At 41.9% G+C, this 26,493-nt stretch overlaps 1 protein-coding gene across 2 annotated transcripts in view; it reads right to left on the reverse strand.

Annotated features, from left to right (window-relative positions):
* The window catches only part of mib1 (MIB E3 ubiquitin protein ligase 1), a 54,876-nt gene that overhangs the window by 25,023 nt on the left and 3,360 nt on the right, over positions 1–26,493 (reverse strand). For both annotated transcript variants that reach the window (XM_083927947.1, XM_083927946.1), the window contains exons 3-12: positions 24,333–24,462; positions 20,305–20,409; positions 19,138–19,204; positions 18,346–18,550; positions 17,638–17,821; positions 14,638–14,782; positions 14,392–14,525; positions 13,479–13,586; positions 13,102–13,299; positions 12,844–12,995 (exon numbers count right to left, since the gene is read on the reverse strand). In XM_083927947.1, coding sequence (XP_083784073.1) covers positions 12,844–12,995; positions 13,102–13,299; positions 13,479–13,586; positions 14,392–14,525; positions 14,638–14,782; positions 17,638–17,821; positions 18,346–18,550; positions 19,138–19,204; positions 20,305–20,409; positions 24,333–24,462 — 1,428 coding nt within the window. The remainder of the gene's footprint in view (positions 1–12,843; positions 12,996–13,101; positions 13,300–13,478; positions 13,587–14,391; positions 14,526–14,637; positions 14,783–17,637; positions 17,822–18,345; positions 18,551–19,137; positions 19,205–20,304; positions 20,410–24,332; positions 24,463–26,493) is intronic.

Here is a 26,493-nt window from a genome sequence, read left to right on the forward strand (position 1 = left end):
GGGGGGACACAAGAATATACAAGTGGAAGCACGAGAGACCACTTTATTTGGAGCTACTAAAAATAGCGCAGCAAATGGTAGCAGGGGCTAGCTGCCTAACGCGCCTCTCTTCTTCCAGCCAGTTGAATCGATAGGGAGGGAGGCTTCCCGGAGCCTGTAGCAAACAGTTGCTGGGGGGATATGGAAGAGAGAGGGGGTGAGGCAAGGAGAGGAGCAGAGTTGAGTGGGAACTATTTTTTGCACTGCTTGACTAAATATGGTCAGGGAGGTGGTGAGACAAGACACAGGAGCAGCCCGCGACAGGGGCCGAGGCATGCTTCAAATGCTTGGCTTCCCACAAAGTGCTAACGGCTCAGCTTAGCCCTCCTCACTGTGGGGTAGGAAACCCTTGGCTGGTTGACCTTGTGTCCCGGATTTGCTGCCACTGTGTTCTTCCTGTGCTCTCTGCCCCTCCAAACTGCAGCAGCCTCTTCACTTTAATCTTTTCCTGGCAAAAAAGGTAACCCTGGAGATGCACCATCAAGAATGCATAAGCTGCCTATTGAAGATTCAGCGAGCGAGAAAAAAAAAAATTAAACACCAAAAATACCAAAAAGATATTGGGATATCCTCCGTCTCTAGTCCCTTACAATAATAATCAAATTTGCATGGATCGCAGGGGACTATTAAAAGTACAGCTGTCTTCTACCGCAGAGGCACAGACACCTCCATCACTATTCTGCTCTCAAACATTCAGTAAACTCCCTCTTCTAAGCTGCTGTACAAGTTCCACTGAATAATAAAAGCACATTCTAGGAGCAGGATAAGGCTCTGGGGCTATGTGGGTCTCTAGGAATAAGAAAAAGGCAGGGTGCGAGGACAGTGTGGTACACTTTCTGCCACCTCCACCCACCAGGGCATCCTCCCAGCTCTCTCCCTCAGAATGCACATGATGGAGAGGAGAGTGCTGGCAGATTTTTTCACCACTCCTTCTCCCCCTCTTCTCTCTCTGCCTACCCTCTTTTTTCTAAATGGCAGCTTTTCATGTCAGCTCTACGTCTTCCTCTTCTAAAGGTATGACTTGTGTTTGTATGGGAATGTGTGCATGTGTGCATGTATATGTGTATGCCCGCTTTCTCTCCTTTCCCCCTCCTCCCATCCCTGACTCTGGCACTCAACCCGCCTGCCACCACCCCTCCTCCCCCCAATCACAGAAGCTGATTCAGCGAGTCAGGCATGCACCCGGCACACACGATGGCTGCAGCAGCTGGAGCGCTCTCTAGGTCATTAAGGCTCTCTTCACTACGGGAAAAGGAGGAGAGGAGGGGAAGAGAGGAGGAGCAGCTCAGATAAGAAACTGATCTGACAGGTAATATATGCTCTTCCTTCGCTTTTCGACGGAGTTTACGCCTGACAGGCCTTGACGTCTCCCGTCCTGTCTCTTCCCTCTCTCTACTCTCGGACGCAATCAGTTATTAACCGCATGGCTTGCCTGTGAACCGCGTAGTCGAAAGGGGGAGTGGAATGCACTGTTCTGCAGCAGCAGCACTGGGACAGAACTTAACCAGAGACCACCTTTGGGCTTTTTTTGCCCTCTTTTCTTGTTCCTCTTGTCTTAAAAGAAGGAAAAAAATAAAGGCTTTATAAAACCAAAAAAGTATGGAGAGGAAGAGGAGGCAGGAGGAGGAGAAAAGGGAAAAGGGAGGCTGGGGAGTTGCTATGGTCCACATGGATTTTAGCCTTTTTTTGCACTCTCCACTGTCCCCCCCCCCTTGCTTGCACTCTCTCTCTCTCTTTCTCTCTCCCTCTTGTGTTCCTGCACTGGCCGGACATGCTGCAGCAGCAGAGCTCTTTGGCTCATTAGACTTCATGGTTGCAGCCCTGCCGCTATCTAATGACGGACTTGTTAACTCAGACCTGCACTGGTGTGGAGAGACATTCCCTTGTGCACAGTTTGCCCTCTGCGTCCGACACCTTGCAAGATTTTTTTGTCACCATCACTAAGGATACTATAATTACCGGGACTTTTAACATGATTTTTTTGGGTCTTTTTTTAAATACATTTTTGGTGGTCTTAGCAGACCACATTTCAATTTAACTGAGGGGCGGGGGAGGTCACTGCCATTCTTAATTGATGGGAGGTAAGTTTGAGGACACGTCACACTTTTAAGTTCAAGGTTGGCTGATTGGGGCGAAAGGAAGGAATGTGACGGCCAGAGGAATGACGAAGCATCAGAATAATGAACAGCGGGCAGGTCGGGAGTGCTGAACAGGGGGAAAGCGGATTGACAGCACACAGCTGTGAGAAGTGTATTAACACAGATGTGGAGGGGGAGGATGGGCGGGAGGGGATATCGGGCCGCAATGGTTGGCTGAGTAGATGTGTGTCAACGGCTGAACCCAGAGCACTTGTGGTAGTAACCCTCTCTCTCTCTCTCTCTCTCTTTCTGTTTAACAGATTGCTATAGGCTAGGGCAGGGCACACAATACTGCAGTGCTATTGCCCAAAGCAGAACAGACAACAACCACTGGTTCACGTTCCTCCAACCTTCATCCTGCTGTGTGTAGGAAGGAATTTCGACCCCCCCTCCTATTTGCTCACCCTCTCGGGTGGCTGTGACATTTCCTAAACAGGACGTCACACCTTTTAGGACCAGGCTCACCCACCAACTGTCACCTCCAGTTCAACCTCCCCTCATTGCTATTGCAAAACCCTCTGCCACCAAGTCTCCAAACTCAAACCTAAGCTAGTCCCTTGAATCCATTTTTTTACTTTACACCCATTGCCTCATCACCCAGCCTGCTAGCTAGCTAAGTGTGGTTGGAGGCAGTGTCGACTTGTGGAATGTGGTGGTCTGGGGCAAAGATTCATTAGAGGCTTGCTGAACAATTCTCGCCACCATGCAAATGGTTATTGATCTGTTCAACCCCCTCAGCGGTGAAACATCAGGTTCCTCTGTAAACACTGACGGGTGAGGTTTGATCAGAGAAAGAGGGAAGTGAGAGAGGATGACCATAAAAACAGTGGGAAGGGAAAGAACAAGGTGGGGAGAGGAGGGAGAGAGAGAGAGAGAGAGAGAGAGAGAGAGAGAGAGAGAGAGAGAGAGAGAGAGAGAGAGAGAGAGAGAGCGAGAGAGAGCGAGAAGGTATAGCCAGGACCAATCCACAAGTGCTGAGTGGGCATTAGAGCCTTCATGTGACCTATTGGCCTGCCTCTGTGCCTAAAGCCCAAATCCTGCTCACAATAGCTTCCTGTTCCACTTGGATCCACCCTCGTTTTCAAACATCAGCAAGCGCTCCAGCTAGTCACTGGGGACGTTGCTGACACAAGAGAGATGGGGGGCAAGAGCTACATATTGGTAAAAGTGAGAGGTAGGCACAGAGAGAGGATATAGAAAGTGGGGGTGAAATAGGCGAATAACATGGCAGTAAGGGGTGGCAGACAGAGAGAGGAGTGGGAGGAGAGAAGTGGAAATGTTTAGTGTGTCAGCTTATAGTTGCACCCAGGACACACGGTCCAGAGCAGATGATTATCATACAAGTCAAGGTGTATACAGAGGCACCTCACACCATGGACTTTCTATCAAGGAGAAAACTCTTCCCATCTTTGCTCCTGATTTTGTCCAGCCCCTTAATCTACCTCCTCAACATTTTTCCTGGAAAGAGAAAAAGACCACATTCTAACTGCAGTAAAAAAGGGTTACTGACAGTTGTCTGGAGGACAGCAGGGGTCACCAGGACAGTCGATATGGTATGGACTGAAAAACTTTGGTTATGTTCGGGGGCGGGGGGGGACTGGCTGTTCAGCCTTACATGGCAACCAAAGGAAAGCCTTGAGTGTTGAACTGAATTTACACTCAAAGTCACCTTACAGTGCAGACTACCATACTTGGGAGAGAGAACGGTGAGGAGAACTGTTCTGCTCACAACTTCCTGACCTTGGAGAAAGGTGAGAACATTTCATACATAAGATTACCTCCTTGGTGTACATACTTCTTTATGTACCCATATGAACATATGATAGCTATGGAATGTAAAGAAGTATGTATTCTTGGTGAGGTGCGAGTCCTCGTTCCGGGAATGATGTTGGACAGCAGTGTCTGAGGATATGTTTGTACTTTGCAGATTTTTATATGACTGTGATCATGGTGTGAGAGAAAATAGCAGGGAAATTATAGAGAAAGAGAGAGGAAAAGAGAGAGTATGAATGTGAGTGGTAAGGCTCATACATTAGCTATACTGTCTCTAGGCAGTCTCACTGCAGCAATATTCGCTGTAGGGAACTTACTGCTTTCTAAAACTGGCTGACTTGGCCAATAAAAAACGCTCATCCAAGATATGCCAACATTCATTGGACAATTATGTTAGCATAAAATTCTAGCAATCATGTTTTGAGCTTGCTTTGTCACCAGTGAGTTTAGCGCACTACTTTAGCCACCTATGACAACTACAGGCAAACAGTCGCCTTGTGACATCTCCATATAAACAGGGCCTCCTTTCATTATTGGGCGATTTTACTGCATTACAGCCTTGAAATTCAGCCAGCTGCAACTTAGAACTACTTCACCGAGCAGTGAGTGGTATGCTGCTCCTGACCATTAATCCATAATCTTTTCCAGTGCTCCCACATGGCTTTAAGGAGAAAAGAAAGCAAGGTGAACAGGACCAAAACGCTGTCATTGTTGCTTTACAAGCAACTGAAAGAGAAGGAAATAGTTGCTGAAGAGGCAGAATGAAGAGGGAATGAGATTGCTGCTGCTGCTGCCACAAGCTGGCTCTATCCTACTGCTGTATCATATGGCTTCCGTGTTAACAATCTTGTGTGTTTAACTATGACTGCTCTCCCTTTATGCCGATGCCCTTCTCCGCACCCCCACCCCACATCAACCCTGCTGCCCCATGCTCCCCTCCCTTCCCCTGATTCCTGCTCTCATTGTTCATGTTTGCTATGCTTGCCAAATGCTTTGCTAGACTGCATGGCGGTCAGATTAGACCATCAAAAAGTGACAATGCAGGATCAGAGTCAACTCTGGCCTGTCAGCTGATTCCAATTGTTGACCGCTTCAAACAAATAAAGGCAACAGAATATGGACAGAGACACAGAGAGAAATGAAGCGAGGGGGGAGGTAGGGAGTAGTTTGCATGGCGAGCTATTCATATCTAGCACCCTCTGGCTTGTGCTTGGATCATAGACAATCCCAGTACCAGTTTTAGCACAGATTTACCCCCTCTTTAAACCCCTTTAATGTAGATGCACTGCTCTACTAAAGGTCATTTCTTCCACTGCATTTTGGCTTTTATCATAATCATTATCATAATTTTTTGAGGTGTGATCAACAAATTAGATTATTAGTAGCTTAACAATACTTAATACAAATTTACAATGTTGCACTGCTAAAAGTAATCCTTGGAGGAAACCGAAAAACTAAAACACATGCAGTACATGCATATATAAATCGCTTCTTCATGAAATTTGATTTCTTTGTCTTAATTAAGATGTTGTTAAGCACAGCAGACTGATCTATCAGTGCCTACAAAAGTTCTCCTGCGGTGGAGCAATGAAAAGGTGCACGCATGCAAATTTATTAGGACAACTAAGTTGAACAGAACAGATTACATGCTCAGTGTAGGGCTGACTTATTCCTTAAATTAAAGAAATATCTAAGCTGAGATGACACAGCAGATATCAACAATAACAATCAATTATTATTTACAATTGTCAATTACTGACAATGGTTAATACTTGAGTCCTAAACAAAAAATAGTTTGTAGCCTATAAATCATTTTCTGGTGTTCTTTTTTCCCTCTCTGATTAAGCTGGATTTCATGTATGAAAATAGAACAAAAGTTCTAACAGAAAGGACATGCTCAGAATTTTTTTTCTTCTTTTTCTTACATTTCAGGACAGCATCAGAATGTAGCTAAATTTTTAGGCTTCAATTTTTATTTTTTTCCTCCATTTAGACCCATCTGTCTGAAATTCTGTCAAGCTCTCTTTTCTGTCAAGACATCAAAGGTGTGTAGGAGTGCATGGCTTGCACTGCATGTTTTTCCTGGGCCCTCAATAGCAACAACCTGCTGTCTGAGTGACAAACACAGCAGATGCTGACATTATCAAATGCTCAGTGCCTGTCGTCCCCCCTGCTTTTGCCCTGTTATGGCCCTTAGACGAGGTGAGCAGCGTGGCCACCTGACTCTGAGAGACTGCGTGTGTAAGTGAGCAAGCATGAATGTGTATGTGTATGTTACAAATAGACCTGCCTCTGGTGTGCCATATCAAGCTGGCCCTATATTGACCTCCACCCTGGTCTACAAGTAGTGCCGTATATCGCTCAGCTGTTGTTGGCTACTCTGAGAACCTCAAATGTGCCTTGGCAGTAAAAGTCAATAATTATTACAGCTGACCTATATTTCATATTTCGCTTCCAAAATAGTTTCAAAGGAACATTTATTACAAATGATAATGAAAGCTCAAAGAAGGCCAAATAATTGTCACTTAACTATCTTAATGCAAAGATCGAGCTACTTATAATTCTGCAGCAGTAAGGTTTAAAACGGGGGGGGGGGGGGGGGCTATACTATACATGACTAAAATATGATAAATGTTTGATGTTGCTCTCATAGCAGGAATGGTTTGCTGAGCTTGTGATTGACTACAACTACCATAAGCTTTAGGCACACACACAAAACATAATCATAGTTCTTTACTTGGGTGCTACTGTGATTATTTTTGTATTAGCGCAGGGATAGATTTTTAGTAGAACATGTTACACCTGTACTATTGTAGAGCCCTAAAAGAGACATGAAATAATCTGCCCTCAGTCACTGTTCAAATAGTATCATCTACAAAAAAATCAGTCTGTAGGACTTAAATGACTGTTTTTTTTTTTTAATTAATGTTGTGACTTGACACCCCAGATTGCTGCAGGAGGAGCATGAGTGAGAAGGCTTGTGTATGTGGTTATGCCGCTGCATTTGTCTGTTGGCCGTCTCGGTGACCGCAGTGGCAGCATGCTTGCAGCAGGGCCCATCTGTCAGAGTCTGTAATTGCTTCATGACTCCGGGACATTTGACTCAAGTGCACTGCCACAGATTATTATTATCCTTTTCTCAGGGAGCAATTTTTCTCTCTCTCTCTCTGGGAGGGGGCAAGCATATAACTTAAAAAGATAGCGTGGAGGATAAATAGACTGCCTCAGAGGCGTCAAAGGAGAAAGTTAGGTAAGGTTGATCAACTGTACGTATGTGTTATTGGTGTGGTGGTAAATTGGGTGTAGTGTGCTAAATTTGTGTTACACAGAGTGGGTGAAGGTGAACAGGCAAGAGAAAAAGCAGGAGAGAGAGAGGGAGCATTGTCCATTTCAACTAGTGGGTGAACATGGTGTGAAAACCCACATCTCAGGTTTTTATAAGATGTTTAAATGCAACATGGTCTTTCTATGCTTAATGTTTCTCTGGCTCTCTGTGGCAAAGCCTTTGAGACAGTTCACTTCCTTCACAGCAGTTCCCGGTCCGTCTCTGAAACAGTGACTCCACAATGCTTTGCTAAAGCTGGTAAAATGGAACCAAATCACCTCTTGAATGGATTTGGTCCCCTTCAACCAGCTGTAGCTATGCTTTGATGACTACAGGAGATCCTTTTGCTGGGATGCCTTCAACACAATCGCTGTAAATGGCTGCCTTGATGGCTTTCCTCTACCAACAACATCTGAAGTGTTAATTAATTGTCATGTTCAACTTTTGACTAATAAAGAATCCGTCATAGCTTCAAAACTTTGGTATGGTCTACTTTCCTGACTGAGTGTTCCCTCTCTGCCTCCAACAGGATTGATATTCTGACCACACCATCAATGGCCGTTTCAAAAATAGCAGGGGGTAGATGTGCAGCGTGTGCCTTTTCAGAACAGCACTCATAAGTCTGTATGGCTGTCTCGCTAAGACACCTCCTAAACTCACTATCACTTGACGCTAACAGTCAATTACACTTTGGGTGGGAGTAGGCAAAAGAAAAAAATAAAGGAGCCACCCTATGCAGCTCAGCATGGGTATATAATGGTATTATAAAGAGATCTGAAGAAGAAATGAGAAGAGTGAAAGAAATTAAAAAAGCGTAACATAGACTGTACAATACGCACATTTGAGCTTATAGGCTGCCTTCCCCTGAAGCCCCCTGCAGTGATGCTGCACAAGTTAAGTTAAGTTTATTATTTGGGGTAAGATGAGAGCCAGATGCTCTAGAGGACAGGAGCTGAACATATAAAAATCACAGGAGCCGCTCGCAAACAGTTAGAGACCCACACATTCACTCACTGTTACTGCAGAGCAGGCAGGCAGATCTAACCAAACTCCCTCCACACTGTTTCCTGAGGACTCTCCTTTTCTTTTCTCTCTTTTATTCTTTTGTCCTTCTAATTTGATGCTTAATGCTATGTCAAACTGACCTGTTCTTAAACTCAGAAACTATATAACATAACCACAAATCAATCCTGAATTGTTTGATCTGAAATCGATCTAAAAAGCTGTAATTTGTCTCATTACTCAAAATTATTTTTAAAGATGTGGATATAGCATATGCACATTATGTATTTTTAACTCATTGTAAATTGCACTGAATTCTCAATTTCTTTTATATCTAAAGTGTTCTCCATTGGACCAATAACCATGAAATCTATTTGGGTAATGTAGGAGGCACGAGCTTACTCAATTACGGTCGTCTGACTTGATTAGCCTAGTCTGAAATGAGCAAGATAGAGGGTGGAAAAACTCCTGATTTAATCAATGGCAGCCATAAAGAACATGTGAATAAAGCAGCAACTCTGAGAAATGCAAACATTTGAGCTATTTCACAGATTTTATTCCATGGGACCACAACACTATTTTCTTTCTAATCGTGATCTCTGTTACACCACTACTTTTATGCTGCTGCCCATTAGTAGTGAGATTAAATTGGAAACGCTGCATTTTGGAGCACAGTGTGAATGATGGCACAGCCCTGGATTACCATATGGGGTTAGCCTGTATGTTGCCATATTAAAAGAAAGCTGAGCTTTATATGAGAGAGGGAGGAGGGGAAATATTACAAGGAGGTGACACGTAAAAGGGTACAGACCGCCGCTGCAGGGCTTGTTTGGAGCTCTTTATGAGTCATGGGCTATTAATCGTAATGTTTACAGTATTGTAGCAGCTACTGGCTTCTAGCAGCCTGAGGGAAAGACACGGAGACGACCCAGCCTCCCCTTGCAGGCTCGGGCTGCGGTAAACACACAAGTGGGGAGAAAAAACAATGTGACTGTCCAAGAAAATCCTTTTTTGTTCGACATGTTACTATTTGGTAATAAAAGCACTTTCAATTTAGTAGCAATTGAAAAACTTAACAACTAGGTATAATTTATTAGCAAATGCTTTTACACTCTGTAGTAGTGTGCTTGTGAGTAATAACCAAGGTGAAATATAGTAAAACTCCCTAATTTCTGCAGCACCCCTTTTGGGAGACTTGATTTGTCTCTGTGTTTGGGACTCCAGATTGGAAGATTAATTCATCACACAAAGGGTTCTTCCTCCTTCTTTTCACCGCTGGAAGACCCACCCACCCTCTTAAAACACCCAGGCACATCACACCAATTACAAAACACAAACACCAGTGTGTAAGCACCCTTTCTGTTTTAAAGGAGTAATATTGTAATAGTTTTGTTGAGAGCCATGTATGCCAGGAGATTCTTTGCTTCGGTCAATCTAAACAAGAGTAGGGAGAGGGGACATGCTATCAGGAAGCAATAATAACATCAATTATTAACTAGAGGGGCTTCATATCATGTCCTTCATCAAACGGCTTCCGATCAACTTCCAACTCCAAGCACTTCTTCAGGACAGGCGTCAAGGGCACTTTTTTTGAAATATGATTCTATGGTAGGAATTCCTCTAAGCGCTCAATCGAAACAACTACGTCTCCACTAAAAACACAGCAGACAAGGTACTTTCATTTGAACCTAGGGAGAGATTTCCGAGGGCTTTAGGACTTGTGGACTGTCTCCACGATATTGCAGGAGCTTGAGCGTGAAATAAAAGTAAATAGGCAGACTGGAGAAGGCGACATATATCTTTGTTTCTTTGAAGGCAAGGGGACAGGAGCCCTGATACAAAAAATACTTTATTTCAGCACTTCTGCCTCTAAATCCTGCGTGCTGCAGCAGACTAGCTTTCAGCTTATTCTGAATCCCAGTTTACATACACATTACACACGCATTGCCTTTTAATATTTATAATATTAAATGTTGTTTACACAGTGTCCGTCAATGACCTTCCCTAAATAGTTTACCAACATTCATTAAAGTTTAAAAGCTGTGCAATAAAAGACAATGTAGCCTTGTAAAGAGTTTTCCCTCACAGACTACAAAGTCAGGCTGACTGCCGACCATATGGGCTACGTTGTGTGATGTGTGTGATTTTTAGATATTTTTGTCATTTATTGGTTATAATTTCAAAAAGATTTAACGTGGATTAATCCGATAGATCCTTAACTATATAATTAGATTTAATCGTAGAATTTCAAGGATCATCAACTCTGGAACAACCTGCTGAAAGGGATTCAGGCAAGCTAGATCTGCATCTTTTACAAAATAGAGAAAAATAAGAAAAACACATCACAATAAACTTACTTTTACTTTAACTCTGTATACCTTTCTGCACTTTTGTTACTGTTCATACTTTTTCTTTAATTTTATATCTAATTTCCATCTGGTTGATACCTTTTTTGATGTTTTCTGTATTTTCTTTAAAGATGTTATGTAATTGTTTTTGTCCTAAATGATTGTTATTACAACTAGAATTTTGATAATTTGCTTATTAAAATAAGGACTAACCCCAAAATCTGTATGTTACTTAAATCTATTTGACAATAAAATGCAATGGATATTAAACCACTAACAACTGATTTAAGCTTTGATAAGCAATGTTTTGTATTATAATAGTTATTCTTTTTGTCCAAGTCAATCTGCAAATCAATTGGTCAGTGCACCACACACGAAACAAGCACTGGCTTTAGACAATCTGTGCTGTAGTGTGACAGAGGTGGAGGGCTGGGTCTGGTCAGGCTTTTGGCAGGTGACAGGTGCTCCACAGCCCTCTGCCCTCAATTCCATTTGTCCTCATGTCAAAAGAATGAATGCCAGTGAAGGGGGATGACATTTAGCAAGCGATAACCACACTCATGCGCAACCATACACATACACACACACAAGAGAAGCAAGGGAAGCAGCTGTTAACTCTTCTAGAAATCGCTCCAGTCTATAACAATAACCCTGTAACGCCAGTGCCCATCAATTTAAGAGATCCTGGATGATCAACCTGATACGCACAGCCATCTCACTGAGCCATCTTTAATATGCTCATGGTTGAGAGACAAGAATAAAGCACCCAAAGAGTGAAGCAGTAGCCTCCTACAGCCAAAAATAGCTATGGCCAAGGACAAGGCGAACTGCTGCTGCTGCTGCTGCAAGGTCCAGCCGCTTCAGGCCAGCCTCTGCTCACAACACACGGTGACGGACCAGCATAACAGTAAAAAGAAACAACAAATGAACTTCAAGGGCTATTAACTACACTAATAAAAAAGTCAATGTAAGACAGATGCTTTCAAGGCCTCAAAGGTAGTCTAATGTCAATTTGAGACCATACCATCTGTTGGGGAGATGGATGAAGCCTATAGGCCTTTTTCAAACCTCAATCAATGTCAAACTAAATTGAGATCCCAAAGTAAATGTTATAATAGGATATAATGTAATCACAAAAGTGGTGGAATTAAACTGATTCTAGATTTAATGACTTTAAACTACTTTTAAATCAAAGTGGAATCTGTGGAAGACTTTCAAATATCTACATAAAGTGGTTGATTTATTTTTAGATTTACTACCATATTAGACTTTTGGATACACAAGACTGCAGTAGTGCATTATATATTAGGTTTGGGAGACACTGAATTTTTTTTAATTAAAAATGAATCCGTAACTTTGAATCATAGGTTTTTCATATATTCCTTTAAACACATTCAACTATGCCATAATAATCCATGAATGAAAACTGATCTTCAGAACGTATACAACAATTTATGGAATAAACATATATTCTGAAGTGCAAAGCTTTTACAGACTTCTGAAGCCTCGAAAGGAATCACTTCTGTAATCAGAATTCTGCATTTGTCCTAGTCTGTCTCCTAGTTTTGACCTGTAGGTGGTGACCCCATATCTTTCATTCCAACCGAGGATGATTAAGTAACGGATTAGTAACAGATTAGCGATTCTGCCATAGCCTGTCGTCTGGCTGCAAAGAAGCAAAACATAAAGTCTAGTGGTTGTAGTCTTGACTAATATTTTTCAATTTGTTTTTCTATCCAAGGTTTGATCATAATAATGCTCAGAAAAGTCTTTTTTAAGTTAAAAATGTTTCAGTTGTACTGACTCTTCAGTACCAAATTATTCATCAGTCAAGCTATTATTTAGTACTCCAGTCTGCCCACACATTATCCAAACCTCTGGGTACCACCAATCTGATTTCTCATGTTTTTAAGTTCGATACTTTTTAATTCACTGTGAACCCTCTAAATTCCAAATAAGGACACGTGTGCATCAATGCTAAATCAGTCAAGAAAGAATCCCTGTGTGGACATAAGAAATATAAAAGGCATTAAATATAGGAATTTGAGGATTCAGCATACCTGTGTCCAACCAACTGAAAACATTTGGCAGCCATTTATTGAGATCCTACGTACCTAAGGATACTGATATCCACAGATTCCACTTAAACGTGCCCTGGTCACTCATTAACATCAAATAGGTGTGACAGCTAGCAGGAGAGCAGGACAGTGTCTCATACCTGGGGTTTCCTCGCAGGGCAGCATGATGCAAGGCATTGAAGCCGTTATTGTTGGTGATGGTGACATCAGCACCAGCCTCCAGCAGCACGGACAGCATGTCATCTCTCTTCTTGCTTATGGCATCGTGTAAGGGTGTGTCCCCCTCCGAATCCTTTAAGAGAAACCTTGCTTTACTTACTACTCTCATAATATGATCTGGGATTGAAATTAATTTGTGATTCAAACCCAATATGTAGATAAGTTATAGTGATAGATACCTGAAGGCTGGGGTGACAGCCAAAGTCCAGCAGGGTTTTGACCACCTGCAGGTGGCCCTTGTTAACAGCTATGTGCAATGGAGTCTGCCTTCGCTTGTTCCTGGCATTCAAGTCAGCACCGCCCCTCTGCAGTACCTCAATGACCGAGCCCTCATCACCAAAGGCTGCGTGGTGCACTGCCCGGTCTCCGTCTTTGTCCTGAGTATAGTGACACACCCGCATAATGACTGTGTGAGCAGATTTTTTTTCCTACGTAGTGAAATGCACTGTGTGGGCTAAGATGTGTGCCTGTGATGCCTATGTGATAGGAATATGGATGAGACTGGAGAAATGTATTTAATTATACAAAGAGGATAAATTTACTTAATTATACCAACCTCAGCTTCCAAGTCCACGCTGTGTTTAAGCAGGAGCTTCAGGACATCCACGTGACCGTTCTGACTGGCTGCCTGCATAGCAGTGTGTCCAGCACACTGCCCGTTCACCTGTCAACAAATCAAATGTCATGTCTCATATTGAGAGGTGCATCTACTGAGTTATCTGTTAACCTGAGGGGCTAAGAGATTGGTTAGTGTGCGTTTAAGCGTTTGTATGTATTGATGTGCATGCACGGCTGCGTAGGCATGTTTCATCACCAACTGCAGCACTGCAAAAACTCAGAGCATAAATATTAATGTGGACTCCTTTGGGAGTCTCGAGACGTCTCTTGTCCTGGCAGGCGGATCACTTGGCCAAGCTCAGTGTGCTCAGCTTAAGCAAATAATTCCACTGAAAGGCAGTAGGGCATCTGGCCAGCCTTCACCAATGACTCACACTCATTCACTCGCTCTTGCTCTCTGAGTGAGGACAGTATTGCAGTATTGACGTAACCAGTTCTCAAAACCCTTACAGAGCGCAGGCTTCTGTCCTGTGGCAAACGGGTGTTTTCCCTGGCCTGTAGCCTGACAGAACAAACTCTGCAACCATATGGGGTTTGTAGATCTTAGCTTGATTTCTAGAGTGAATCAGTTCTGTGCTGTGGTGCACAACAATGCTCCTTGGTGCCTCCTCTGGGCCCAGCCTTAATGCTTTTCAGATTGAGAGAGGAGTGGGAGGATCTCAGAGCTCTTTCCTGGGAGACTCTCAGCCTCCTCAATATACTGAGAGCAGAGTAGAGCAGAGTACAGCAGAGCACAGCTAGTGATATTCCAGCTGAAATTATGAATGTACTCAGACCTTTTGTAAACATTCTATGTGAAAATGAATTGGTGGTCATCAAAAACCCTTCACGAAAATATTTTGAGCACTTACGTCCACATCAGGTCTCTTAAGGATGTCCTCCACCTTGGCCAGGTCTCCATTGGCAGCTGCCTTGACCAGCTCCTCATTGATGTCTCCGGACTCTTGTGTCTCAAATAGTTTCTTCAGCAACTGAGACAGACGCTCTGGCCATACAGGGGGTAAAATGCAGAAAGTGACTGTGTGTAGGTGTCAGAGAATCAGCAGCAGTGAGGACAAAGATGACACTCTCGGTCAGTAGTGCATGTTCATACGTACCTCCAGAGGCGTTGCTGACAGCAGAACCAGAGGGGGCAATCTTTGTAACAGCGGCGGGATTGTACGTCCAAGAAGTTCCACAAACCTCGACCTTCAGGTCACTGTCAGAGTAGATCTGCTGCACACGGCCCACCTTGCCAAGGGTCTGTTAGTAAATGTTGCGACAAACTCATTAGTATTTTGAAGGCTGTTGTCTTTGGGCTATGCTTTGTGTAACAGAGCCTATAAATGGCAGAGGAAAGATGGAGAGATTGTTAGAAAGAGAAAATATTGAGAGGGTGGGGGAAAGGATAAAGAGGAGAAAATACCAGATCAAAAAAGCAATTGTTGTAGTTGGAGCAGAAACAAAGCTTTTTGCAAAAATATAACCTGACAGAAAAAAAACAAAATATTACAGATTCATGTCGACATTATTTAGAGGACGTTTATTTGTGCGAGAAAGAAGATAGATATTAGAGAAAGAAACCATTTTACTAGCTATTCTATTCTTTATCTATACAGGCAATACAGAGAGGACACCGCAAAATGCCTTCCTATTTTGAATCATATCATCTCGATCTTGGCTCTATGAGAAAGAGGCACTTTGAGCCTGTCGAGCGGGGTCTGGGGCTGTCCTGAAGGATGCCATCAATAATTGGGACTGCTGCAGTAGAAGCAGCAGTGGGTGACAAACAGACGTGGTTAGTGATCAAAGCTACAACCCATCTCAGGGTTTTAAGGCTCATTAGCTGCTGGGAGGACCAGTTTGGCAGGGACAAGTGGCATAGTGGAGTAGACTGGCGTTACATAACCTAAGGCATGCTATGCAGCAATGGACAAACTTCATAATAAGAAAAGAATAAAGTTATGTTTGGACCAAAAAAAAGAAACAACAAAATTGACAACATGATATGAGGGGAGGAATCGTGTCTCTGTAAAAGTGCAACATTTTGATGATAGACTGGCACAGCTGTGTGTGAGGGGAATAGCAGAAGTGAATTGAGCCCATTTTATAGCAGCAGATTTTGTACTTATGATGTACTCAAATCTCATATTTTTAAGCACCAAAAATAACACTGATATTTCTTGTCAGGTTTCAATGAAACTATCCACTGGGGTGTAATTTAGATTTGATGACGTTGTCACCAAAAGCATTACAGTGTTACTCGTAGGCCTGCTTTTGTTCTTGTCTCAGCCAGGATTTTGCGTTCATTGTGTAGAGATGGATAGGCTATCATCAGAACTTTATCAATGCTACTACTCTTATAGATACTTCTCATTGGTTTAATTCTTTATCAATACTCATATTAGTTATTTTTTTCATTACTAAATAACTGCTTTTTAAAATATTATCTAAAATATAAGATCAATTATAAGAATAAATTAAGAAGAGTATTAAAATGTATTTATATTTTAGCCTTAATATAACTACATGCTGTCTTCAGAGCAGCTTACAACAGCAAAGTTACTATATAGCTCACTTATATGTTACTAGAAAACAAACTAAAATGTCAAGAAAAAAAATCATAATCCTTCCATGAAAATCAAGTTTATAAAGAATGAAGAACACAGACATTAGTCAGAGTCAGTACTTCCTCCTGTCTTCGGGTACACATCTCAGTCCGATGACATCACTGGCATGCATATTAATTAGCCTTGGGTAGATACCACGTAAAGAGGGAGGATGGGCTTATCCATCTCAGCAGTTTACAAGAATGTGCCCAATTTTAAGATATGTGGCAAACAGTTAAACTACATACAGAGAAACAGCTTTAGTTTTAGCTTGTAACAATTCATTATTTGCAGAGTAGCGCGCTGTACTTGTGTAAAATACAGCGAGGTCAATGACTGTGGACAGGGCAAATTGAATTATCACTATTCTTATGCTTGTTAAACAGGTATATTGATAAAGTACTGGCTTCATACTCAAAACGGTTTTATTTCACTTAGGGCACACTCAGGCTGTCCGCCCGTACCGTTCCCCGGGCTTTAGGGTACTTGCCCCCCCCTGCTGGCCAACCCGTTTGTACTCACACTGCCTGGACCTCGCGCAAATGCTTTTTGCCTGTCCATACTTCATCACGCCGTAACACGTCACACGCATTGATTGACGTCATCGCGATGCGTCGCTTTGTTTACAAATCTTTCCATAGACCTCTGAGTTTTTGTGCGTCTTGTCCGACTGTTTTTGAATATTTTCATCCGACCAAATCTGCAGTAAACACTCCACCTCCGCATCACACCAACGTGAACCTTCGCCGCCATTGTTGTTGTTGTTGTTGTTAAATGTCCGTGCATGGTCCGTCTTTTTTTTTTTTCTATGTCCGAACAGGCGCACATAAAATGACGTCAGAGCCACTGTAGGCCTCGTGCTCGTACATGTGCGCACGCTCGTGCTCATGCATGTGCAAACACGCTTTACAAAAGCCCACCTCTCTCAAACGGGCCATGGACGGCCAGCTGGCTGCAGCTAGGCGCGGAGCGGTTGCACTCACACTGGTCAAACGAACTAGGCTTTACCCATAAAACCTGTTTTGGCCCGGTATGGAAGGTCAATGTGAGTGCGCCCTTACAGAGGTTAATGAGCTGGAGTTCAGCATAGACACAGAGGCTCATGGGTCCAATAGAAAGAACTGTGGACATTGTAACACACACGGCGGAACGCATGGCAGCGAGAATAACAACTTAACTAGCCTTGCAGTAACAAAAAAATGTCAGTAACAGTGCTAGTTACTGATAAAAGGAACAGAGTGACTGTAACACGTTAGTCCCAACACTGTCTGTTACTCAAACAACTTTACAACAACAGTGGATAGTTTTGTTTTGCGAGACGCTGTACTACCAAGATATATTTAACAAATTTACACTGACACATTTTGAATTATCCTGTGAAAATCAATCATGAACATTTTATATGTGTATGTTTGGATTAAAATTTCAAATGATATTTAAATAAAGACAGCCCCTTGTGAGGGTGGTTTAATGTGCACAAATGAGTGAGAAGATGTTTCAGATTCTTACAGGTAGCATCGCCTCAGCCCACTCTCCATGGCCTCTTTGTAGCAGCTTGATGCGGTCGATGTCATAGCAAATCTGGACCAGATCTCCCACTAGGAACTGAGAACTGCCTCCTTCTGCCCCAGCAGCTACTTCACCGCTGCGCACTACATTGGCCTTTGTCAGCACGGCTGGGTTGAATGTCCATCTGAGGATACAGAAATTAATGCATTCAACCCATGCAACAACTCGGACTAATTCACTCATTCATTCATAAATTTTGATACCTAACCAGCTATAGATTCTGAACAGAATATTTAGGGATTTTCAAGTTATGATTTAATTGATAAAAAAAATGAGAAAAGGAAGAAAAAACCCTTGTTTAAATGATTAATGTCAGACAGTTACGAGATTTATCATTTTTATGAAAACTAGAGGTAGACTGAAAATTACCATTAAAGTGGCTTTAAAAAATCCACTTTTTAATTATAGTTTACTACAAATTGACCACTCATTTCTAAAGAGTCTCTTCTCTTAAGTGTTATGAACTATAATTCTATCTTGTAGTGAAGATGTACGTGTAAGTGTTTGGTGGCTTTTGACTGAGCTGAGGTGAAATGGGTGATACTGTATAAAACTCAATTCATGGGGAACTATTGTGATAAATCGCAGTATCATTGGTTCTAATCACTGGCGGCCAATTAATCTGAGTCAGTCCATCTAGGGACTTACCTGTTCCCACTGGGGTACTGAACGACAATATCATGATCTTCATCGATGCCACATACTGTGCCGGTGGTGGTGAGCGTCTCAAACATGCCATCAGTCCACCCACCGTGGCCATGTTGAAGGGACTGAACAATCTCTAGGTCTAAGTCGATGTTGACCAGGTCTCCAATCTGGAGACCACCAGGATTTCTGTTGCCATTCTGCTCACCTGGGAGATGAAGGTAAAGTTAGGCCTTTTAATAATAACATTTGTATTACTAAAAGTGAATCAAAAAAGTATTAGTCTTCTTAAAACAGGAATAGAGAGAAAATAGGAATAGTAACATTTTAGAGAAATACATTGTGATCAATTCAATCAATATCATTTATTTAACCAGGTAAAAGTGGTGGTGAGAAATCTGTGAAAAGGAAAGTGTGCTTTTCAAAACCTTTTAAGCACATATTTGGTAGAAGATTTGTAACAACAGAACACTGGTAAAGCATAACTACAAGCACTGGACATCAAAAGTGCTGCTATCTATGAATAATGATCTATGAAACCTATTGTGGGACTGCTGCAGTGTTGAATCCAGAGAGACAATTAATTCCTGGAATTCTTGGAATACTTTCACTGCATGTCCTGAGCCTGTAGCTAGCTTTGCCAGCCAGGCTATTATGTGGTGCTGCCATCTAGTGGCCAAACCGAATTCACTACAAGTGAAATTCCCCTAATGCCCTTGAATTCACTGCACCAGAACGTTAGGTGAGAGAATTGGTGCAATAATGACGGCGGACATATATTGAAGGCTTACTTACCTAAAACGGGACAGTGGTCTCTGTAAAAAGAGCCTCCTTTGGCATCCTGGACACATTTCAGATCCGACTGAGAGAGAAAAGAGGGAAGGGGTTATATAATAAACCAGGGTAATTCCATTAGAGGAAGGGCACAATGATCATGAGAAATTAGATAGAGACTTTACCCACACCAAAAATATCACTGACCTAAGGGTAAAGCAGGACAGTGGAGTATTCCATTGTTACAGAGAGAAGGCATCCTATAAAATTTGTGATGACTCAGGTGCGCAGCCAATGTGGCAGAGTTAGAGGGCAGAGATTATCGTGAGGCAGTGATGGAACACGTCTTGAGTACAACAAGTCCCAACAAATGAATAACTCAACTCAACCCTACTGTAGGCAGCCAGCAAGACACTTTTAATCTTACGATGCTTTGAGCACAAGGCAGACATTACTAAACAGGAAAAGGAGTTGGCCTTGCATGCTGCATTTGGAGCATACCCTTATGTGCAGTACCTTTGTAGTTGTATTTGATCACTGTCTTAATAAGAAAGAAAGCCAAGTAAAACAGTCAAGATGGGGGGTCGAATCCATGATTTACTGAATCTAGAAGCAGATGTCATCCACTTTCCTATTAGCCTATTAAAATAACAAAGGACAAATCTGTTATGCAACCGAGAAACTCGATTGGCCTCTTTTGTAAAAAGACGAGGCCAGTCTCCACCAATGAGGAAGATGCTTTTGATTTGAGACGCGTGTGTAGCTGCGCCTGCAACAACCCCTGGAGAATGCCCCCCTCCTCTAAAGCTGACCTCTATGTTCACTCTCTTCCCCTAAAAAGCAGAAAGAACAGCTTGTCTTTATCATGCAGATATACCTTCCCCTTCCAGCTGCCTGTACAATGGCGCCCTACTCATGCTGGCTGCGTGGCTCTCACAAAGGCCTGGCAGCAAAAGAAAGAGCCTCAGGCCTGCGGTTAAACACAAAAGCCACATGACAGCTGATCTTTTGTGATACTGTCTGTGTGTGTGTGTGTGTGTGTGTGTGTGTGTGTGTGTGTGTGTGTGTGTGTGTGTGTGTGTGTGTGTGTGTGTGTGTGTGTGTGTGTGTGTGTGTGTGTGTGTGTGTGTGTGTGTGTGTGTGTGTGTGTCTGACGGAGCAAGGGGGTCAGCCTGGAAGTTTGCTCACCATTCCCTCAAAGCCAACTCTGTACAGGTTCTTGGCCCCATTGTCCCACAGTACATAGGCAGCGCTGTGAGGGCTGGCTGCACTCCAGTCCTGGATCTCCGTCACCTGTGGAGGAGGGATGAGATGAGACAGAAAAATAAGGACACATTGGAAGTAGATTGTTTTGGGTTTTAATCTAAATTTCATGACACATTGTGTGAAAAAGGTAATGACTGGCTGTAAATGAAACTAAACATTTTGACATACTGTATGTGAAAATATAAAATTGACCAGGAGGAGGATCATTTTCTTAGTCTGAATTTTTAGGTAGCCGTTTTTCATCTTAAAAGCTCATTATACAGCGAATTTGACACTTTATTGCACCAAAATTATCTTTTCAAATTGAAGGTCAGAGTGAAGGTTGAAACTACGATCAGCAACCCAGCGGCAGAGTCAGTATTTGGTGCCTAGGTCAAAGGAGATATCGACTAGCACAAGTTGAACTTGGGCTCCTCAAGTTCTGACCAGAGCACCAATTTTCCCTCTCAGGCTTAGAGGTTTAGTTTTGTGTACCACTATTTTACAACATGATGATGGAGGAGAGTAAAGCCGTTGCTGATGTAGTAAATCATTCTGTACACAGTAGTGTCAGACGCTCTGTATGCTGCACAGTCACCGAGTTTCGACTTCAAGTAAAGTTTAATTCCCTAACTACTGTGAAATAGTAGGAGTGTGAATCATCAAGAACAAATCTGATTAGGCTTTGATTCTTGGGGTTGCAATTAGATTTTGTTTTAATCCTCCCTGCACTGCAATCTCACAGTCAATACTAAGCCTTTTATTGTCTATTTTTTTAACCAGTTGGATATAGTTGTGAAATCTCCAATAATGTGTTAATTAAAGTTTTGCAACCACTACTGTGTTTGTTTCCAAAGACAAAACAAGACAAAATCAGGTCTAGTTCAGCCAGACAGAGCCTGTGGGAAACACTGACGAGTAACTTTCGGCACAAGATTTTCTATCCAGAAATAGTAGGTTCCAGAAGACCCTTCTGCCTAACTGAAACGGAATTTGCTACATTTTCTTACTCCATAAATACTTATCAGAGTCTGGGTATCTCTATATGGTTAACTGAATAATCTTTGATGAATTCAGGAAGGTCCTAAACATCACTATAAATGTATTCCATCAATTAGCATTCTGGGAACAAATACACAAACACAAAATCTTTACTTTTAAATAAATAAAGAGACATGCACTACTCATTCACAGGGGGAAAGTTAAAGAAAGTGCCAAAAGTTGCTCTCCCAACTTTCCTCAGTCTATTCACGGTGAGTTGGACAATTAATGAGTTAACAAATCCATGACTCTAACCTTTGTTCTAATGAACCTCTCAACTTGTGCATGCATATTAAAACTCTATTAATTTTTTAATGTGCATGCACAGTCTACCCTGTCTTACCTGCTGGTCCGACATAAAGCGGTGATCCAAAACCACCAAAAGCATCCCAACCAACACATCTGCCTTGTTGTATTACATGACTAATGCTGTACCCAGCTTCTGTAGTGAGAACCAGCTCACAGCTTTTGGCAAAAAATTGAAGGGCACTGTAAGCCAAGGAAAATTATGTGTTCTAGGCATAAATAAGCAATGAGCTATGAATGGGAAGGGTGCAAACTACAGGGGAGCCAGGGGGAGCTTGGCTGAGGGCGGGGTGTACTCAAAAATATTGACAATATGCTATTTTTGCCATGCATTTCTATTTGCTATGCATTTTAACCATCATGGATCATACATAAAATTAGGCTAATATTGATGTATGATTAATGCATTAGGGTCTTTCATCACTAATTTACTTCAATAAAGATACCAGCATGCATGTTATTGACAAACTTTCTTGTCATTCATGGTGTGTGGAGGTTTGATGTGCTCATTAACTAATTATTATATATCAGATATGCTGACACAAAGTAAGTAGGCCTACATGCTTGCAGCTATGCACGCATCGTTGCAACAGGAATCACAGTCAGTCCACTGTTTTAAATTGTGTGCAATCCCCAAACTCCACCATAATAAGAGTGAGCTCCCTCGATAGTCATGGTATAGTTTGCACTGTGAATGGGGGACCGCAGAATCAATTCAAATTTAGTGTTGGGATTTTCACAAGACAACTCTCTCTCCATCGCAAGCAGCACAACACTTTCATCACATTGAGAAAGTGTCAAGAGAAGAGCTGCACTGAAGTAAATTAATTATCTGATTAAAAGCTGTGCCTAAAGTAAATACAGAAATCAAATCGTTAAATTATTTTCAAGCTCCTTACAGAAGTAATTGATTAATGGGCCTCAGGAGGTAATATTCATGCTAAACTAATGGAACATCTAAGCTGTAGGACATGCAATAGCAGTTTTCTGGAGAGCATATTGCTTACAGCATCATAAAACAGTAATGAGATATGCCATTAAATAACACAGCAAAATGAAGTCTTAAATTGCCTGGAGGGACTCTTAAATTGAATACTCTGGGGTCTGGACCAGAGTCAAAATGCAAGCACTTTACAGCACATTTACAGTATAAATCTAAATAGACTGTGTTAAACAAATGCAACCTCATCAGACATTGTATTACTTCCTCATTTAAGACTGGCGTAACCTGCAGCATGGAAGGCTGTTTATAGCCTCAGTAAAGATAAATAAGAATCCATGGAATTGAACAAAAAAGTAAAGGTTTAAGAGGTTCAACTAGTTCATATCATAATTTCTATACAAATTTACCGTTACATTTGGATAATTTCCCAACATACTACGATGTGAACAAGTCAACTTCAGGTGTTTAGAAAGCATCCCACTAACTGTTTTGTTTAGCAGTATCCATTACAGTGAATTGCAAATTAGGGATAAAAGAGTTACCGGATTAACGATTACGACAGTGTACCGTTTCACATTTTGTCGTCATAAAAACTGTGTTTGATTACAGCACATTGAAAAAAAACGCACAGTAAATACTGTCCAACATCAACTTAAGTTAGCAACAGTCAGTAGCAGCCGCAGCAACGTGGGGTTGTTTTGTGTCAATGAAAACATGGTAGAAGGCAGTGACAGCACTCTTCAGATTCTTCAGCCTTCCTAGAGAGTCTAAGTCTAAACTGTGGTCTTGTTTTATTTTTGCATTTATTGCTAAGGGATGATTAATCGAAGATGGTCACCCTGTCTTCAGAACATGCAGAAAGAAAACCACTTCGATTTTGCTTCGAAGTTTATGCAAAACAAAAAGTGCTGCAAATTTTAGTTAGTTGGTTATTTAGTTTTACAAAACTGTCTATCAATCGTTTTCTAAAAAAATTCAGCATATTTTCCCAATACTGCCATTATACTAACAACTATCGTCATTTTGGTCACTACAATCGTGATAGGAATTTTTAAACCATTTCATCTTTATTGCAGGTTAGTGATGTATTTTGTATTAACTTAAAAAGACTGCAGGGCAACAATATAGTTATCCTGATTATTTTAGGAGTACAGTAACTTCAACCATAGCATAATGCTGCACATCTAGCTTGGCACCAGAGAAGTGGACTGCTTGTGTTCTCGCTTGCCTGTAACATGTCCATGCTACAAACATGTTGAGTCAGGCAGTGCCCTTCCTGTTTTGATTGAGGCTCCTGCACATTTCGTTTCAATTCAAATCATATCCTGAGATGCAAGTTTGTTTTTTCCTCTCCAAGATAGTTTAGGGCAGAATCTTTGTTCTACCCGTATAGGGTGGATTCTCTCCATTCAGTGGCACACATGTGGTTGTGATGACCTCTGTCCGGTTGGCTAAGCCTGCCTTACCTCCAGGGATTCGTCATCAACTTAATTGTGCAGCTTTGAGATAAAATAAAAAATAAAAAGCTAAGTTTTAATGAATTTTGGAAGCGAATCATTTAGCAGCCAAGTTCATTCAGCAAGAAATGGAAAGAAGTCTGTACGCTTATACCTCACTTGTGAAAAAAGATTTACTGGAGACTGTGGGGTTACAGGCTCTACTTTCTTGGCTGGAATCCTACCTTTCCTCTCCTTCCGTTGCCTCCGTCTTGGTCTTCCCACTGCCAGTCCACCCCTCTCACCACCCGGCCACCAGTGAAGATCCCTCTGGCTGTGATTTTCTTTGACTTGCGGCGCGACTCCAAAAGTACTCTGAGAGAAAATTATTTTCAATTGGGTTAAACTTTAATCACTCATATGACACTGTCAGGGCATTCAACAGCAGGTGTTTACAGGTTTTCTCTCCCTCCCTCCTGCTACCTCATGTCCTCACTGCCCTTCCCTGTGTGCCTCTGGAGTCATGGTGTAAATTACTTTCAGCAAATTGGACATGGCTACCAATGAAAAATCTTACTGTGAACATTAGGCCTTAACAGCATCTAATCTTCCGTATTAACCATGCAGTACCTGTCTCAGCATTGGGCAACTGATGTATGATGATAGCAAAACAAATCAAACCAGAAACACAGCACTTTTGGCATATCTTTTTAGTTAGTTTAGAATAACAAACACCATTTCAAAGTGCATAGAGCATAGATGTGAGTTTTGTAAAGTTCTAAGGAATTACAACTTTCTACTGACTTAAGTTTAGGAATGGTATTTCCATGCAGTTAAATTCAAGAAACACGCTATGAGACTTTAAGAAGCAGGTGTCATGTTGTAACATTACGAGTAACAATCATTTTTGTAATAGCACGGCATTCACATCTCACTGAGAATTCCTCCCTTTTTCATCCATACCCAACAATCATGGCACTGCAAATGCAAATGAAAAGCCAGTGGTTAAGCAGTCAAATGCTAATTTTTTTGACGTTTTGATATCACTATAATGCCCTGAACTGCAGTCTTAGGGCGCACTCACACTGTCCATCCGTACCGTGCCCCAGGGCGTCTCAGGGCTAGAGTCTAGTTCGCTCGTTTGCAACCATTTGCCGTCCACGGCCTGTTTGGGAGAGGTGGGCTTTGTAAAGCACGTTTTCACATGTACGAACACGAGCAAGCGCACGTGTACGAGCACGAGGCCTACGGGGGTTCTGACATAATTTAATGCGCGCCTGTTCGGACATAGGAAAAAAGAACATGGCGGTGGAGTGTTTACTGCTGTTACTGTTTATGGGGGGAGAGGGAGGGGGGGACAAGTACCCTAAAGCACGGGCACGGTATGGGTGGACAGTGTGAGTGGGCCCTTAATTCCAGTTTAGATACAAGCCTAATGAATGAAAAGGTAGTAGCAATTAATAGCTGAGCTTTAACCATCAAACAAGTGGGAGCCTTAATGGTAGACACGGCAGCTGGACAGTGTAGGTCTAACCAATGCAAACAGCTTGTGGCCTCTAACCACTCCCTCTTCAGCAGTTAGTGACAGAATCTAATGTGGTGTAACAAAACACCCCACTATGCTGTCAGAGCAGTTTGAGCTAGAGAGACCTCCAGCACCCATTGTGCATTATGCAATGTCTGTCTTGGGGGAAAGGAAGTACTCAGTTGAAAAGGCTGCCAGCTGCCGGGCCATGTGTTCACTTACTAAACTATGGTATTTGACTAAAATAGGCCTTAAATGGATGATCATCACAGTACTGACATCCTACGTGATAACTCAATAAAATGCAAGTTGTGGAATTTAGTGACTAAACTAAACTAAACTTCCCACTAAAAAAAGTTCCAAATAATACATTAAAAGTCTTTACATCAAACCAATGACTGATTCAATTGCTTGTTTATATAAGAACATATAACATATGAGATACATTAATCTCTATGTGGAGCATCTTTGAAAGCTCAGAGTAAACCTGCCTTCAAAAGTTTGACTTGATCTTGTCTGTACATGAATTAATTGGTACAAATGTTTCCATATACCACACCTAAAACATTGTTTACACTACAAACCTTTTTCTTTTTTAACCATAAGACCCGAGGGTAGATATAAATTACAAACACACACACACACACACACACACACACACACACACACTCACACACAGTACCTCATGTAGCATAAGTAGTATAGGGCATGCACAGATTTGTTGGTCTGATTACCACAGTTTGAAGTTACCCAAACTTTTAAAGCTTCTGCAACAACTTCCATCGCCTTGACTAAAAACTAAATCTATTTTTTGAAAAACCTTTAGTGAGTCAACTTTTGGTTGTGGTTGCTAATGTCTTGCTCTTAAGATCATTTCCAGG

The sequence above is a fragment of the Echiichthys vipera genome (assembly GCF_963691815.1).
Source record: "Echiichthys vipera genome assembly, chromosome: 15".
Lineage (NCBI taxonomy): Eukaryota > Metazoa > Chordata > Actinopteri > Perciformes > Trachinidae > Echiichthys > Echiichthys vipera.